This window comes from Heterocephalus glaber, unplaced genomic scaffold, assembly GCF_053883595.1.
Source record: "Heterocephalus glaber isolate CG9 unplaced genomic scaffold, H.glaber_assembly_v1.0 deba00000470, whole genome shotgun sequence".
Classification (NCBI taxonomy): Eukaryota; Metazoa; Chordata; class Mammalia; order Rodentia; family Bathyergidae; genus Heterocephalus; species Heterocephalus glaber.
Genome location: NW_028258145.1, coordinates 9427005 through 9443093, shown reverse-complemented (window position 1 = coordinate 9443093; position 16089 = coordinate 9427005). Strand labels below are relative to the sequence as shown.

General features: G+C 47.3%; 1 protein-coding gene across 11 annotated transcripts in view; it reads left to right on the top strand.

The window, feature by feature from the left end:
• Tgfbrap1 (transforming growth factor beta receptor associated protein 1) overlaps positions 1-15830 on the top strand; it is a 52203-nt gene extending 36373 nt beyond the window's left edge. For all 11 annotated transcript variants that reach the window (XM_087204096.1, XM_004844481.4, XM_087204068.1 and 8 more), the window contains 6 exons: positions 222-279; positions 7185-7328; positions 9181-9327; positions 10112-10271; positions 11786-12219; positions 13543-15830. In XM_087204096.1, the coding sequence (XP_087060222.1) occupies positions 222-279; positions 7185-7328; positions 9181-9327; positions 10112-10271; positions 11786-12219; positions 13543-13710 (1111 nt within the window). In that variant the 3' untranslated portion in view covers positions 13711-15830. The remainder of the gene's footprint in view (positions 1-221; positions 280-7184; positions 7329-9180; positions 9328-10111; positions 10272-11785; positions 12220-13542) is intronic.
• Positions 15831-16089: the final 259 nt, after the last annotated feature.

Here is a 16089-nt window from a genome sequence, read left to right as displayed (position 1 = left end):
TCTTTTTTGGCTCATCTTTGGCTGGAGTCAGATACTTTCTGGAGATCGATAGAGCATGTATTTCTAATACCATAAACGAAATGAATAGACCTGAGGTGCTTTGGTCATGTGAAATTACCTAATGACTGAGTCAGGAGAAGCCAGGACTCTGGGACCGGGGCTGTGGCGCAAGTTTACTCTGTGGTAAGCAGGGCTTGTGCTCACCACCTTGTCTCTTCCAGGTATTTTGCACTGGGGCTGCTCTACCACTACAATAAGCAAGATGCTGCTGCAGTTCAGGTGAGCTTAAAGGCATTTTAGCATCATTTGACAGTCAGTACCATTTAATTTAGTATTACTTTAAAGAGAGCATGTTTGCCTGATCCATAACCTTGATTATATAGAACAAAAATAATACTGTTTTAGGAAGTAAATCCTTTTGAGAATTATTGCCCAAGAGTCTTCTTTTCTTTATCTTTACATCTCTTTAAAGAACATTATCAAAATTTAGCTTTTGAAAATTGAAGAAATTTTAAAAGTATTAAAGATTTCTTTTTTAATAAATGTTAGCTGACACATAATTGTGCACATTTATGGGGCATGGTGTGATAATTCAGTGCATGCATACAGTGTGGAATGAACAAATCAGGGTAATTAGCATTGCTATCTCCTTAAATTTGTCATTTCTTTGTGTTGGGAACCTTCAAACTCCTCTGTTTTAGTTCTTTCTAAAGTATGTTATAAATTATTGTGCTGAGCTGAGAACACTAGGGTGTATTTCTCCTACCTAACTGTATATTGGTAGGTGTTATCTAACTGCCCTCTGGCCCCCCACCCTTCCCAGGATCTAATAATAACCACTATTCACTTTACTTTCATGAAACCAACTTGAAAATATGACTTCTTTTGGGGTTACTGGGGATTGAGCTCAGGACCTTGCACTTGCGAGGCAGATGCAGGCACCACTGAGCTAAATCCCCAGCCCAAAAATATGACTTCTTACTGAGCAGCAAAGCATACAACATCACTACTTATCAGAAAATAAGGGCAGCTGAGTTTATAGTTTTCACTGTCAGTGATGATAATGGTTGGAAGGAGCTGAGTCATGACTGTCCCCACATCATGGTGATTAGATTGGGCAGGGCCAGGTGTGGTTAGTGTAGAGCCAGTGCTCCTGGTTGTGAGCGAGGTGCTGTGCCTGAATGGAAACTAGCATGGACTTGTTCTAGCATTCTGCAGCAGTCTGCTCACCCTGGAAAGCCATGTCTTGCATTCTCAGGGAATTTCTCCTCTGCTGGTCCCTGCTGTCCACCTGCATTGCGTTGTGTAATGCTTTCCTTGTGTGTCTTGTTTAATTTTGTGAGGGATCAAGAACATCAGCCACATTCACCAGACTAACATCAAGTCCATGACATTAGTGGAGCCAAACATGGCTCTTCCTTGTCTTCAATAGCTTTGAAGATAACAAGACATAAAAAGATTACTGAGCAGAATAAAACAAAGAATGGGTTCCCATGCACATGTACCCCTATGCAAAAGTAGATTTGCATATCACAGATTGTTTATTTATTTATTTATTTATTATTTGTAGTAGTGGGGATTGAACCCAGGGCTTCATACATGCTAGGCAAGTGCTGTACCATTGAGCTACACCCTCAGCCCTTTTTCAATTTTTATTTTGAAATGAGATCTTGCTATGTTCTCCAGGATGGCCTTGAACTTGTGATTCTTCTTGCTTCAGTCTCCTGGGTAGCTAGGATTACAGATGTGCCACTGAGCCCGGTTTACATTTTTTATTTATTTATTTTTCCCCTTTAAGTTTATTGGTACATTTTAGGTATAAAATAGAGTTACATTCATCATTGGGATCTTGTACCTTTACATGAGTATCTTGGTTCTTATTTTTTTCCCCTTCCCCTGCCCTCCCTTCACCCCCTCCACGCTTCCCTATTTAAAAAGACGTTGTTTCCATTTTTTTCCTTTTCTCATATTTTTTCTTTTCCCTTCTTTCCTTTCCCCTACCCTTCTCACTTCCCCTACCGCTTCAGACCTTTTCCTATTATACAATATCAATTATACATTTTAAAAATTATAATATCAAGATCTAGAAGACATTACCACAGATTTTACAGAATTTAAAAGGATGTAGAAAGCATATTAGAAAAATCTTTTTTGAAATAAATTTGACAACTTCTAAGAAGTACCTTGGAAGACAAATTAATGAAACTAACTCTGGAGGAAATACAAAATTTGAATAGCACCTATTAAAGTATATTCCTAGCTAGAAAACATACCTATATGACAACAACAGGCTCATATACATTTCAACTGATAAATTATATCAAACATTTAAAGCAGAAAAAAGAAGGAACACTTCTCCCCTCATTTTAGGAAATCAATATTGTGCTAATACTAAAACTAGATAAAGATAATAGAAGAAAAAAGTATGAGCATAGATAGAAATTTGTTCAACAAAACAAACTATTAGAAGTCAGATCTGGCAGTATGTAGAAATTGGTTTTATTATAGAGATGGCAGTGTTGGTTCAGCATTGGAAGATCCACCCCTAAAAGTCATCAATTTAACAGAGGAAAGGAAAAAGCCACATGATCCTGTCAGTAGTTGGAGAAAAAGTATTGGACTAAATTCTACAGCTGTTCATGGTAAGCGCTATCAGGAGACTAGAAGTAGAACAGAACATTCTCAACAGATCAAAGACATGTACTCCATACTTCCAGCGAGAACACCTTATATGAATGGAGAAGATACAATGCTTTCTCCTTAAGGTGGGGAACAAGGGCAGATATGCCTGCTCTTCATCTGTCCATTAAACTTTAAAACATAGGCCTAAACCAAAATAGTCTGGTGATAAAAAGAAACAATTAGCATAGGATTGGCAAGGTATGAGTAAAATCTTTATATGTACAGGAAATGTTCATCTACAGAGAAAATACTAAGAAATCTCTAGGAGCCCCTAGAACTTGTACTTGAATTTAGCAGGATTAGAAAACACAAGGTATATATATAAAAATTCTGGTCGATGTCTACTTGCTATAAATGAAGAATTGGATATTGAAATTTAAAAATTATGTAGGAGTACAAAGGACCTACAAAAGTAAAAAGAAAAAAACAGTGTTGGAAGACAGTACCTAATTTTAAGACTTCTTCTAAAGCTACAGTAATCAAGGCAGTGTTGGTGTAAGGAAAGACATATAGATCATTGGAATAAAACAGAGAATTTAGAAATAGAACCACACATATATGGTCCACTGAGTTTTGAAAGATTATTTAACATTAACATTTTATAGAACATAAACTCAATTCAAGAGCAGAGGAAAAGAGATAGTGTTTTCAGCAAATGGCACTAGAATACCTGGTATCCGTATGTAAAAAATTAACCTCAACCCTTTATTTCCATACATAAAAATAACTTGAAGGGATCTATGAACCTAAATATGAAAGACTAAAACTGTAAAACTTTAAGAAGAAATTATAAGGGAAAATGTTTATGAATTTAGGGTAGGCAAGAATTTCCTAGGATACAAAAAACATGATGTATAAAAGAAAAAAATTGGTAAATGAGATTCCATCAAAATTCAGAACTTTAAATGACATCATTATGAAAATGAAAAGTAGTCCTTAAACAGACCATATTTATAATACATATAACCTATGACCAGAATATATAAAGAACTCTTACAGCACATTAATAGACAACCCAATTAAAAAGTAGACACAAGAAGATGATAAATAGCCAGTACAGCACAAGGAAAGGTATGCAACACTAGAATCAGAAAAATACTAATTAGTACAGTAACAAAAAAGAATTATACACTCATTAGGGAGATGAAGTTAAAAGCTTTAAAAGAACAAATGTCAGCTTAGGTGTGAACCAGTTAGAACTTTCTAATACTGCTAATGTGCAAGTAAAATGATAAAACCATTTTGGAAAACAATATAGAAATTTCTTGTATTACTGTTAAGAACCATCAGTTCTATTCTTAAGCTTTTACTTGAGAGGAATGAAAACACATGTTCACAATAGACTTGTACATACAAGTTGAGTATCCCTTATCTGAAATTCTTGGGACCTGAGTGTTTCAGATTTTCGTTTGAAATCCACTTGATCTGCAAAGAGGATAGCTACTCCTGCTTTTATTTTCAGGTTCCTGTCACATGGAATATTGTTTTCCACCCTTTAACTTTCAGACTATGAGTTTCTTTTTGAATTAAATGTATTTCTTGTATGCAGCATATTGTTGGATCTTGCTTCTTGACCCATTCTGCCAGTCTATTTCTTTTGATTGGTGAATTGAGATGATTAACATTGATGGTTATAACTCATACATATTGACTTATCGTTGTCATGACTTTTTCTTTTTGTTGGATTCTCCCCCTTTGCATTTAATTTCTTGTCCCACCCAGTGGATTCACTCTGCTGGGTTTCCTGGGGTTGTGATCCTCATTGTCTTTTCCTAGGATATTGTCTAAAATTTTTTGGAGTGCTGGTTTGGTATTCATGAAGTTCCTAAGGTGCTCTTTGTTATGAAAGTATCTTATCTCTCCATTAGTTTTGAAAGATAATTTTGCAGGGTACATCGATCTGGGTTGGAGGCTGTTTTCTTTTAGGGCTTGAAATACATCACTCCAAGCTCTTCCTGCCTTGAGGGTTTGCATTGAGAAGTCTGCTGTGATTCTGATGGGATTTCCTTTGTATGTGATTTGTTTCTTTTCTCTTAACTGCTTGTAGAACTTTGTTTTTCAGTTGAGTTTCTGGAATCTTAACAATTATATGCCTATGTGTAGACTTTTTTGATCAAGGCTATTTGGAGTCCTATATGCCTCACTTATCTGTATGTCAAGTTCTTTTCCCCTGCTTGGGAAGTTTTCTGCCATCACTTCTGTGAACAGTTTTTTTTATGTCATCTGCACTCTCTCCTGTTTTTTCATTGACTCAGTCAGTCTTATGTTATTCTTCTTTGCATCATCTAGCAGCTGCTGGATTGATTTCTCATGTTCCCTTAGAATTTTAAAGCAATTTTTCTTTTCTTGGCCACTAATTGCAATCTTATCTTCTATATCTGAAATTCTGTCCTCACAATGGCTCAATCTGCTGCATAGACTTTCAGTGGAGTTTTTAATCTCCTGGAAATCTGTTTGCATCTGTTTTATGGATTCCATTTGTTTCCTGTGTTGGGATTCCATTATGTTCCTGAGCTGCTCTCTAGATTTATTAATCATGTCTTGCACTATGAGCACAATCTCTGTTGTCATCTGAGGAATTATTTCTGATTTCATTTTTTCCAGATCCTCTTTTGTTGCCAGTTCAGGGAGTCCAGGTGTTTGAGTATCAGAGTGTTCCATCTCATTTCCCTTTGAGGTTGCTATAGGTGATCTTGAAGTCTGGTTTTGAGACTTGTTTACGTGACTTCTCATTTTGATGAGGGGCTGTGCTGCTGGCACCCATGCAGCTCACCTCTGTGCTACCAGGGGTGGTACAATGTCCCGGAAGCCTCCTCTTGTGCGCTGGGAGTGGCTCACCTCCTCTGTGCTGGCAGGGGTGATACGGTGGCCCAGAAGTCTCCTCTTGTGCCCTGGGAATGGCTCACCTCCTCTGTGCTGGCGGGGGTGATATGGTGGCCCGGAAGCCTCCTCTTGTGCACTGGGAGCGGCTCACCTCCTCTGTGCTCTACATTTTTTATTTTTTAAAACATGGTTTTCTCAGAATTACAGCTTGATGTAAGTGCAATAATATTAGCAAAACTAAATAGAAAAAGAAATTTGCAGACTTGAAATAATACTGAGTAAATCTTTATATGTGGCAAAATTCTATTAACAAAAGCACTTTTGAATGTACATAGTATTAAGTTATTTAGTTGGGGGAACTCATTGATAAAGAAGCTCATACAGGTTGAATATCTCTAATCTGAAAATCTGAAATGCTTTAAAATCCAAAAGTTTTTGAATACTGGCATGATGCCAGAAGTGGAAAATTCTACACCATGAAACTTTGTTTCAAGCAGGAAATGACATAAAAAGCATCAGATTCACTCCAGGCTACATACATGAGTTTATATGAAGCATGCACACATTTCATTCTTAGACTTGGGTCCCAGTCCCAAGTATTTCATAATGCATATGCATATATTCTGAAAGCCTTGTGATCTCAGGCTCCCAGGCATTTGGGTGAGGGAGATTCAACCATGATGGAGGAGGTCATTGTGCTGGCCTCAGAATGACAGAGTCGCATTGCTGCCTTGTTTCTCAAGCTTCTCTTGGGAGCTGGGGCTCAGAAGTGCAGCCAGGTGGATGTGGTTGAGGCTCACTGGGTAGGTGATGGAGGGACCTCATGTGTAGCCTCCATCCCTCCCTGCCCTAGTGCTGCTGCCTCATGTGGGTCCCCAGAGTGAGCTTCAGTTATCATGGAGGGGGTAATCTTGGCCGTAATTGCAAAAGGATTTTATCATTGGGATCCACCCCAGGGTCCTTGTGCAAAAGACAATGGGAGCCCCTGGGGATGGTCACCAAAGCTTTTTGAAAAGCACAGCATCTACCTATCACTGCCCAAAGAGGACCCCAGGATCCAGAACCTGTGGTGGAGAAGGGAGACAGGTGAGCTGGTGCCTCCGGGGGAGCTGCCTCCCGGCTCAGGCATTCGCAGTGATCGCATAATTTATGAAGAAACATGTTAAATGCCCTCATCTCTCCCCGTAAATGTCATCTGCTGCTTTGTTACTGTATTGCACAAAGGAAGAAGGAAGGATAGGAGGGAGGGACAGGAAAAGGAAGAAAGAAGGAAGTGAAGGAAAAAGGAAGGAACTCGGTTGTCTCTTTTCTTGGTCTTCTGAACTGTCTTTTTACATTTCTTCATCCAAAAAAAAATTAAATTTGAGCTCACCATTTACAGTTTGTCCTGCTACAGGTTGAGTATTCCTTATCCAAAATGCTTGGGCCTGGAAGTGTATCAGATTTTAGTTTCTCAGATTTTGGAATATTCACCTAGATTTTACTGGTAGAAACACCCTAATCCAAAACTCTGAAATCCAAAATACAGTGTCAACATGCTTTAAAAAGTTTCAGATTTGGGGTTTTGGGGTTAGAGATATTCGTATTTCTAAGTCTTAAAAGGCCAAGTAAACACATGGCCTCTCTAAGCTAATTCTTATGAATGAGGGTATATAACGTAATGTTCCATTCCTGTCCAGTTGTGGGTGAACATTGTGAATGGAGATATCCAGGACTCCACGCGCTCTGACCTGTATGAATACGTCGTCGATTTTCTGACCTACTGCTCAGACCAGCAGCTGGTGTGGACCTATGCCGACTGGGTCCTACAGAAAAGCGAGGAGGTTTGTGCTTCCTTGGTGATTTCTTTTTCAAGGTGGCTGATAGAAACAGACCTCAAATCCCTTGATCCTAGAAGGGATCAAAAGCTGCATTTCAACCTCCTCCTCTGTTTTCTTTTTCTTTATTTTTTTGCTTTTGGTTTTGTTTTTTTGCAACAGGGTTTTGCTATGTAGTCCAGGCTGGCCTTGAACTCTCTGTGTAACGCAGGCTGGTCTTGAACTTGTGGCAATCCTTCTGCCTCCACCTCCCAAGTACAGGGTTACAGGCATATACCACCATGCCCAGCTTCTCTGTTTTCATTGCCGCCCATTTATTTGTTTATCCATTTAGAAACAGGGTCTTGCTGTGTGATTTGGGCCTTAAACTCACCATATAGGCCAGGCTGGCCTCAAACTTACTGCGATCCTCCTGCCTCAGCCTCCTGAGTGCTGAGATGACAGGCACACAGCACCACACTTGGCTCTTTTTCCGCTTTTAATGCCTTCCTTAGAACCTTCTGAACTCTGAGTCTAGAGGAGCGCCTGCATTCTGTGTCTCTGAGTTGTGCTGCTCAGAACCCTCGTTCCAGCAGGAAGCCTGGTCCCCACCCCCATTCTTGGTGCCTTGGTGTTTAATTCCCCCCTGGCCATCCAACCTGAAGTCTGGCACCACTGTTGCCTGCAGGGCGCAGTCCTTGAGAAGAAACAGCCCAGATCTGGGGCCTGCAGAGGCCGCCAGTGTCCTCTCTTCTCTGTCCCTCCCTGGACACAGGCTGTGGGTGGAGGCAGGAGGTGTGGCGAGCAGAACTTGGCCATTAGAGAGGGAGAAGGCCAGCGTGGTCAGGATAGAGGGACCAAGTCCTGAGTGGCACCCACCAAGGACAGGGACAGGGAGAGCAGGCACTTCCATTCCTGCCATTGAATGCCTGTATGTTGGCCTGACTCCCTGGGGAGACAGTTGGCTCTGTAAGGCAAAACCTTTGTCCTCAACGAGAACCTTCTGGGCTTTACCTCTGCCCATCCAAAGCCTGGGCTGGAGCCTGTGCTCTCTTGCCACCCACCCTTTGCCCTGGGCACTCCTCCAGAGCTGCCCTTGCTACACTTGCAATGCCTGTGATGTGGAGCTCGTGCCTTAGCAGGCGCCACCCTCCCCGAGGTTAGGGAGGTTGATAGCAGAAGTGCACAAGTCCACACCCTGCTCTGTCATCTCTTCTGAACAGCACACAACCCCACCAGGCAGGTGGACATTACTGAAGGCTGGAGAGATTGGGACACTTGGCCAAGGTCATGGAGGTGCTGGAGGTGATGCACAGACCCAGCTTAAGGACTCAAAATCCACACTCCTGTCGAGTTCATAGGTGTGTGCCTGTGCTAGAGGTGACACCGGAGTGCCCAGGGGACCCACTCATCGCCTGTGGCCCAAGCCCTGGGCTGTAATACTGAGACTTCGCCACTGTCCCTGATGGTCCACTTACTCCTAGGCCAGCACCATCTCTGAGTGGGGTGACCTGACCCTCACAGTGTAAGTGGTTCGTTCCCCTGTGGGCCATTAAAACCCATTACCAGCAAGTGCTGCTTTCTTTAGTTTCCAGCATTTTAAGAGAACTTCCAGCAGAGTGTTTCCAAGTGTAGGATGCTTTTCTGACTTTGCTCTTTACCCTTTGCCAGTGCTTCCTGTTGAACTGTTTTTCTCCTGAAAAAAATATTTCCTAGCCACTTCATGGCACTCTGATTGACAGAGCGAAACTGTGGCCATGTGACATGTTCCGTCACTGTACTCTCCGTGACAACTTTGTCTAAGGCACATATGCACAGAGTGAAGATCGAGAAGTGTGACCTTGCGCCTCCTCCTAATGAACCTCTGCTCTTCCTTCAGGTTGGAGTTCAGGTCTTCACCAAGAGATCTGTGGATGAGCAGCAGCAGAACAGCTTTAATCCAGACAATGTCATCACCTGCCTTAAGAAATACCCCAGAGCCCTGGTCAAGTACCTGGAGCATCTGGTAGTAGACAGGAGCATGCAGGTGAGCACTTCTGAGCCACCTGGGGCATGGGCTGCAGCTGTCTACTCCTGGTGGATGGCACTGAGACCAGGGTCAGGTCCATGGGCTGCTCATTCTATACTGATGGCCCACAGGAGCTTGAGGCTGTTCACGTCCAGTGTCAGGTCCTCTCCACTTGCATCCTTCTTTTCCCTCTTTAGTACCCTCAAAGGGAAAGGGAGAAGCTGTACATTTGTGTAGAATACTTTAGTCCTGTGGCCCTTATTTCCTGAGAGTGAGAAGTAAGCTCTTACATGCTCTCCATGTGTTAGTTGTCTGTCACTGTGATAAAGCACCTGAGACAGTTAACTTGCAGAGGAAAGCTTCTTTCACAGTCTGGAGGTTGCATTCCATGCTCAGTCAACCTGTTGCTCTGCGCCTGTGACATGGCAGCAAGCGTGGTGGGCGTGCATGGTGCAACAAAACCACTTACATCCAGAAAGAAGGGGCCAGAGTTCCACGGTCCCTGGGAGGGCCACACCCCTGTGACCCTAGGACCTCCCACCAGGCCCCCCATCTCCCCGTGGCAACACCCAGGGACCCTGCCTCATCACATGGGCCTTTGACTCCAGCACACAGGTTGCAAACTCCCACTGTGTATGTTGTCCCCAGGAGGCTCCCGGCCCGGTGGGGTGTTGGGTGTGGCATCTTTGAAAGTAGTCAGCTCTGCTCAGTGCATCCTGGTCGAGGGAGCCCTGCTGGTACAAGACCTGCACGCTCCTGCTGCAAACGCTGTCTGTGTGCCGCCCCACTTTCGCTTCTGCAGAAGGAAGAGTACCACACTCAACTAGCCATGCTCTACCTGGAGGAGCTGCTGCAGCAGAGGGTGGCCACCAGCAGCAGTGATGCTGCAACCACCGAGATGCAGACCAAGCTGCGGCACCTGCTCCAAAAATCTGACCTGTACCGAGTCCACTTCCTGATAGGTGAGGGCGAGCATGGCGTCCTCTCGGAGAGGGAGAGCTGACCAGGGTCCCAGGCCAGCTACCTTAATCTCTTCCAGAGCAGTGTCCACATGACCTGCTTATATTGTGCTGCCCCTCTCTCTCTCTCTCTCTCTCTCTCTCTCTCCTCTCTCTCCCCTCTCTCCCTCTCTCTCTGTTTTTGCAGTACTGGGGTGGGACCAGGGCTCCTGCACCTTGGGCAGATGCTTTGCATTCTGTCACACACACACAGCCTTAGGTGCCATCTCCTAAAGCCCCCACCCTTCTCACACTGCCACACTAAGGACCACGCCTCCAGCCTGAGAGCCATGGGGACACGTCACCCGCGTTGTGGCAGTGCCCCCTTGTTAGTGACTGGGGGCTGGGCTGGGCTGTGGAGGTTGTAGTAATGATTCCTGCCCTGTCTGTCTGCTTGGGGTGGCTGGGAATTTACAGGTAAGATGAGTATGAAGGTGGAAATTGCCACAGCCCTCAGAACTGTCCTGTACCTCTGCCAAGCCTCCAGTAGGGGCCCCAGGGTAGTCGTTTGTTGACACTGTGTGCTGTCCCCCAGCCCCTGACCTTGGCGTGGCCCTGGGATGCTCTTCACAGCAGGGAGGGCGCTTGTGATGTCTTCCTGTTACAGACAGCCCAGGGACAGAGGCACGCTGCTGGGTGAGTCAGCCCACCAAAGCAGGTCCTCCGTCAGGACTGACGCTGTCTTAGGGTCTATCTTTTTCTTTTGTCCTGGAAGCTTCATTGCTGGGAAAAGAAAAGAAAACTTTGTTTGTCTTCAGATTTTGTTGGCTAATGTAGATGTGGGTTTTTAATAGTATGAGCCCATATTCCTTTCAGTGGAGCAGATTAGAAATCAGAGCGAAGGGGTTCAGCACATGTTTTGGAGGTGTCTGTCTGGATTTAAGGGGGATGCACAGTCTGTCTCCTTATCCGCGGGTTCTGCATCTGCAATTCAACCAGCAACAAGTGGAAGATATTTTGTAAAAAGTGTCTGTGCTGACATGGTAGCCTTTGTCCTTGTCATTGCTCCCTGAACAACATAGTGTAACAGTTTATCAGGAGCCGTGAGTGACACAGGCCCTGCAAGTGTCCGGGAGCACATGTGCAGGCTCTGTACAAACTCTAGACTTTTTTCCATGGGGCTTGAGCACTGGGGAGTCGGGGTCCTCTTGAGTCCTGGAACGTACCCCAGGGCATGAGGTGCCCTGTCCTCAATCCTGGATCCGGCCCTGGGAAGGCAGATTGGGATGATCAGGCGGGGAGCAGGATCTCGGGCCTCTGTGGTCCTGGACTGTTGGATTTGCTGGTTCTCTAGCCATCACCTGAGAGGTCGTCTCCTGTTTCACTGAGACCCAGGAACCCTCCACTCCATCCAGTGGCCCTGGTGACCAAGCTTATCATTCGGCGGTGACTGCCATCCCCTCCGAGGCCCAGAGCTGTGGAGGGGCCGGGTGGGGCCCTAGGCTACTGGCTGACCCTCAGCGGCCTCTGTCCTGCAGAGCGGATCCAGGGCGCTGGGCTGCCTGTGGAGCGCGCCATCCTGCACGGGAAACTGGGTGAGCACGAGCAGGCCCTGCGCATCCTGGTGCATGAGCTGGGGGACACAGCGGCGGCGGAGGACTACTGCCTGTGGAGCTCCGAGGGCCAGGATGCGCCCTGCCGCCAGCGCCTCTTCCACACGCTGCTCACCATGTACCTGCAGGCCGGGCCCTTGGCCCCTGAGCTCACTGTGGCTGCCGTAGACCTGCTCAACCGCCACACCTCTGAGTTTGATGCCACCCAGGTGCTGCAGCTGCTACCCGGCTCCTGGTCGGTGCAGCTGCTCCGCCCATTCCTCACCGGGGCCGTCCGGGGCAGCATCCACACCAGGAGGACTGCACAGGTGGCTCTTGGCCTGGCCAGGTCGGAAAACCTGCTCCATGCATATGACAAGGTGGGTATGGGCTGGACGCACAGTGTCTCATTCTCAGCAGACGCTGCAGTCTGATGGGCAGAGGCTGAGTCAGGGCTGGCACAGCCGGGGTGATGGAGGCTGCCCACTCTGGACACAGAACCACACGGGCGGAGGTGTTGGAACAGCAGTGCTCACTGAGCGCCTGTTGCAAACCACGCACCCTGTGGTCCTCAACACCATGTCATCTCATCATGTGGTATCATCGCTCAGGACAGGAAACAGGCTCAGGAAGTCACATGACAGTGTGCAGAGGTGCCTCCCACCACACATCATTGTCCCTGCACTATATTCCCCCTCAGGTGGCCTCTTTCTGCACATGGCTGGCCAAGTAGGGACCCGAGGTGTCCTTCCCAACAAGGCCCCCACGGCCAGGAGCTGCAGTCGCCCCTCTGGTCTGTCACTCCAGTGCACAGTCTGCCTTGGCCACATGGGCCGTCCCAGGGGGCACATGCTGTCACCTTCCTCCCAGCCTTTACACATGTGTTCCCCGGTGCCTGGGATGCTCCTACCTTCCCTTCTGCCAGCCAGCTCAGCCTGCTTTTCCTATGGCAAAGCCACCAAGTACCCCTCTGCTGCCCACTTAGATGCTCTGTGTATGTGGTCATAATAGTCTTCCTCTTAGACCTTGAGTTCACTAGGGCAGCGGCTTCATGCATTTGTGTTTCCGTAGGGCTAAGCCCAGGGTGCTGGAGGCACTGGGCACACATTTGTAGATGGAGGGGTACAAGGGTGAGGATGAGATGATCCACCAGGTTGCTGCCAGCGGCCCTGCCTGGGTAGACTCTAGTGAATTGTGCAGAAAGACTGCAAGGCTCAGGTTCTATTTGTCAGAGTGGGCAAGGGTGTTAGGCCTCGGCCACGTCCATGACCTCTGAAGATGGGCATTGTGTTTTCCCGGACCAGTCAGGAGCATGCCACTCCTCACTGTGTGGCTGTGACCAAGTTGCTTCTGTGTGCCTTTCTTTCCTCATTCACCAGTGAGAGGTGCAGGGCCCCCGGGACTCCAACATAACATGTGACTTGGTGACAGCCCTGGGTTGGAACAGCCAGAGCTCCAGAAAGGTTGAGGGAGGATAGAGATACCAGGCGCACAATGATTGCTCCAATAAGAGGAGTTTGTAGCTTTTTCCCTTCTCCAGTTCTTAAGGACAATGGTGTTCATCTCCTCCTCTGCATACTGCCTGAAGCCCCCATGAAAGCTGTCCCCATTAGTGCTGTGACTGTGAGGCCATGTGTCACCTCTAGGGAGGGGGCCCCTCAAGGCCACTGCCGGCCACACTCTCAGTCTCATTTCTGTTGCAGATGAGGCTGAAAGGCAGCGCCATCCAGCTCTCAGACCGAAACCTTTGCCAGCTGTGCCAGCATCCCTTCTCGGAGCCTGTCTTCATCCGGTACCCAAACGGGGGGCTTGTGCACACCCACTGTGCTGCCAGCAGACACAGCTCCCCCACCCCTGGCACCCGGACTTGAAGAGCTGGGCTTGGGGCGCGAGGGTGACTCTGAGTTCTCTTGAGGTCTGCTGGATACAGCAGACGGCCGCACGCCTTGTGCCAGCCAGCACAGAGGGTGCCATTGGGTGCCAGGTGATATCTGTGTCCATGAACCAGGCCACCTCCTTGCGGACCGCTCTGTGTGAACGTGAATGTGAATCCCTGAGAATCCTGGTGATGGAGACGAGCAAGGCTCCCTGTGCACTGCAGTCACCTGGAGCCAAGGACGAGGGGTCTCCTGTGCAGTTGGGACACTCACACCTGCAGCAGAGCCCTCTGTGGCCAAGGCCCAGTGTCCCCATCCAGGCAACTCTGCCTTTGCCCGGTGAAGAGCTGGCCTTGGGGATGTGGGGTGTGTTCCTGCTTCCTGTGGCTCCTGCCTCATTTCCCCAAGCACTCCTGTGCTTCTCACTGCCTGGAGAACAGGGATGTGTTTGGGAATTGCTGAAGCCTCAGAGAAGCTGCTTTGCCTATCCTGAGGAGACGGTGGGAGGGGACCCAGGTGGGCGAGGCCCAGGCAGGCTCCGGGAGACTCCACCATGAGCCTGTGCAACCAGGTGTTCTTATCTGAACTTGCAGCAGCTTTGGAGTTTTTCTCTTGTTTGGAAATTGACCTGCCAAATTCACTAGGGATGATTTTTCTCCTTACAACATACCTCCTCCTGAAGACCTGGGAATCGAAAGGGAGACACAGTGCACAAAGAGGTCTGTGCCTCACAGGTGGGACTGCTCACATCATGCACTTAGTGGGACGGGGATGAAATTGCCTCTGCCTGGGCCAGCCCTGGCTTGTGGGGGCGTCTGCAGAGCCCTGAGGGATGTCAGGTCGGACTGCCTTACCTCCCGCTCCTCTGTGTCTGCCCTGAGGGTCTCTGAACCCCCAGAAAGCAGCCTCTTGTCCATCACCATGGGGTTCCTTGCTTCTGTGTTCATCCGTGATGTGCTGCAGCTGCTGTCACCTCACTGCCCACCTGTGAACCTGTGAATGTCTTCCCTGGGATGATGGAGCCTTGGGGAGCTGTCATCAGCTGGCATGAAGGATGAGAGGGCCCAGAGCACACGCTCTCTCCATCCACCCAAGCCTCTCAGAGCCAAGGAAGCACTCACTGCCTAGGCTGTAAAAAGATTTGCTGTCTTCAAATGATCAGTCTAGGTTTACCTCTCAGGTTGCAAGTGAGCCAAAAAGCAAAAGCATCCCTGTGTTATTTGGGAGAATTGGCAATATTTTTTCCTGTGTTTCAGTTATTTAAAGAATAAATGATGAGGAAATTCTTTTGTACTGCATAAACTAGTGTGACTCTGAGGCCCAGCTGCGAGCTCCCTGTGAACCGCTGTTCCAGAGCACTCATTGTGCCCGGATGTTGCTGTCATGGCCAGGAAGTGGGGTTTGAATTCCTTGGAGAGCAAGTTAACTGTTCATGCGACTTTGCACTTTGAAAAACACTGTTTCCTCCACACACACACAATGGGTGCAATCTTGCAAAAGGCCTGTGGTTGCCCATTTCTAATGTGGGGCCACCAGTCCATCTCTGAACACAGCGTTATTTTGAGACAAGTGTCATCCTTCCAAAGAATGAGAATGGAGTTGAGCAGTTTCCGTCTCTACCAAATCCCGACACAAGCAGATTCTGTGACAGCGTGCAGTCATCTCGTCTGTTAAAAACTGTTCTCTACCCTTTCTCACACCCTCACAAGGTCTTTTTGTCAGATCCTATTTTTAAGACGAATTCTTTCTAATGGGCCTGCTGTTTTGTGACTGCTGTTGAACAGAGCAGTTAGAACTGTCACTCAGACCTACTCTCTCATTAGTTCCACGCAACTGTCCTTGCACGATTACTCTGCAGGCAGTACTGCTCAGCTTTGTGGACTCTTCATTGCTGTCGCCTATCAGGTCTTAACGTAGGCATGTCTCAGAGGCTGTGGGGCCCTGCGTCTGAGAGGGTGCAGGTGGTGGCTGCAGAGGGGGTGGCCCTGGCCTGGTCTTTGCTGTCCCCTGGGAACTTTTGTCCTTGCAACTTTATCCTTCGTTCCCTTGGGTCCCACCTACACAACCTGTACAAATGTAAACTTGTTAATTTTATTAAAATTCTTTTAATTCTTTGCTCTGTGTGTTTCTTTTTTGGTAAATAAAAATTGTCCTGGTGAAGTGGTGGCGTCCACATGTGCCATCACCAGTGCAAGGAGTTCTGGAGCTCCAGCATTGCATGTCCTAGCTCCTCCACACCTGCCCCAGACTCGGGTTCTAACCCTCCTCCTTTGAGCTGTCCACTGTGGGTCTGAGTTCGCTCCTGGCCGGCCCACTGTGGTCTTCAGAGGAGTCACCCAAGCAGTCATGCTCCGAGGCCTGCAGCCAGGTGCT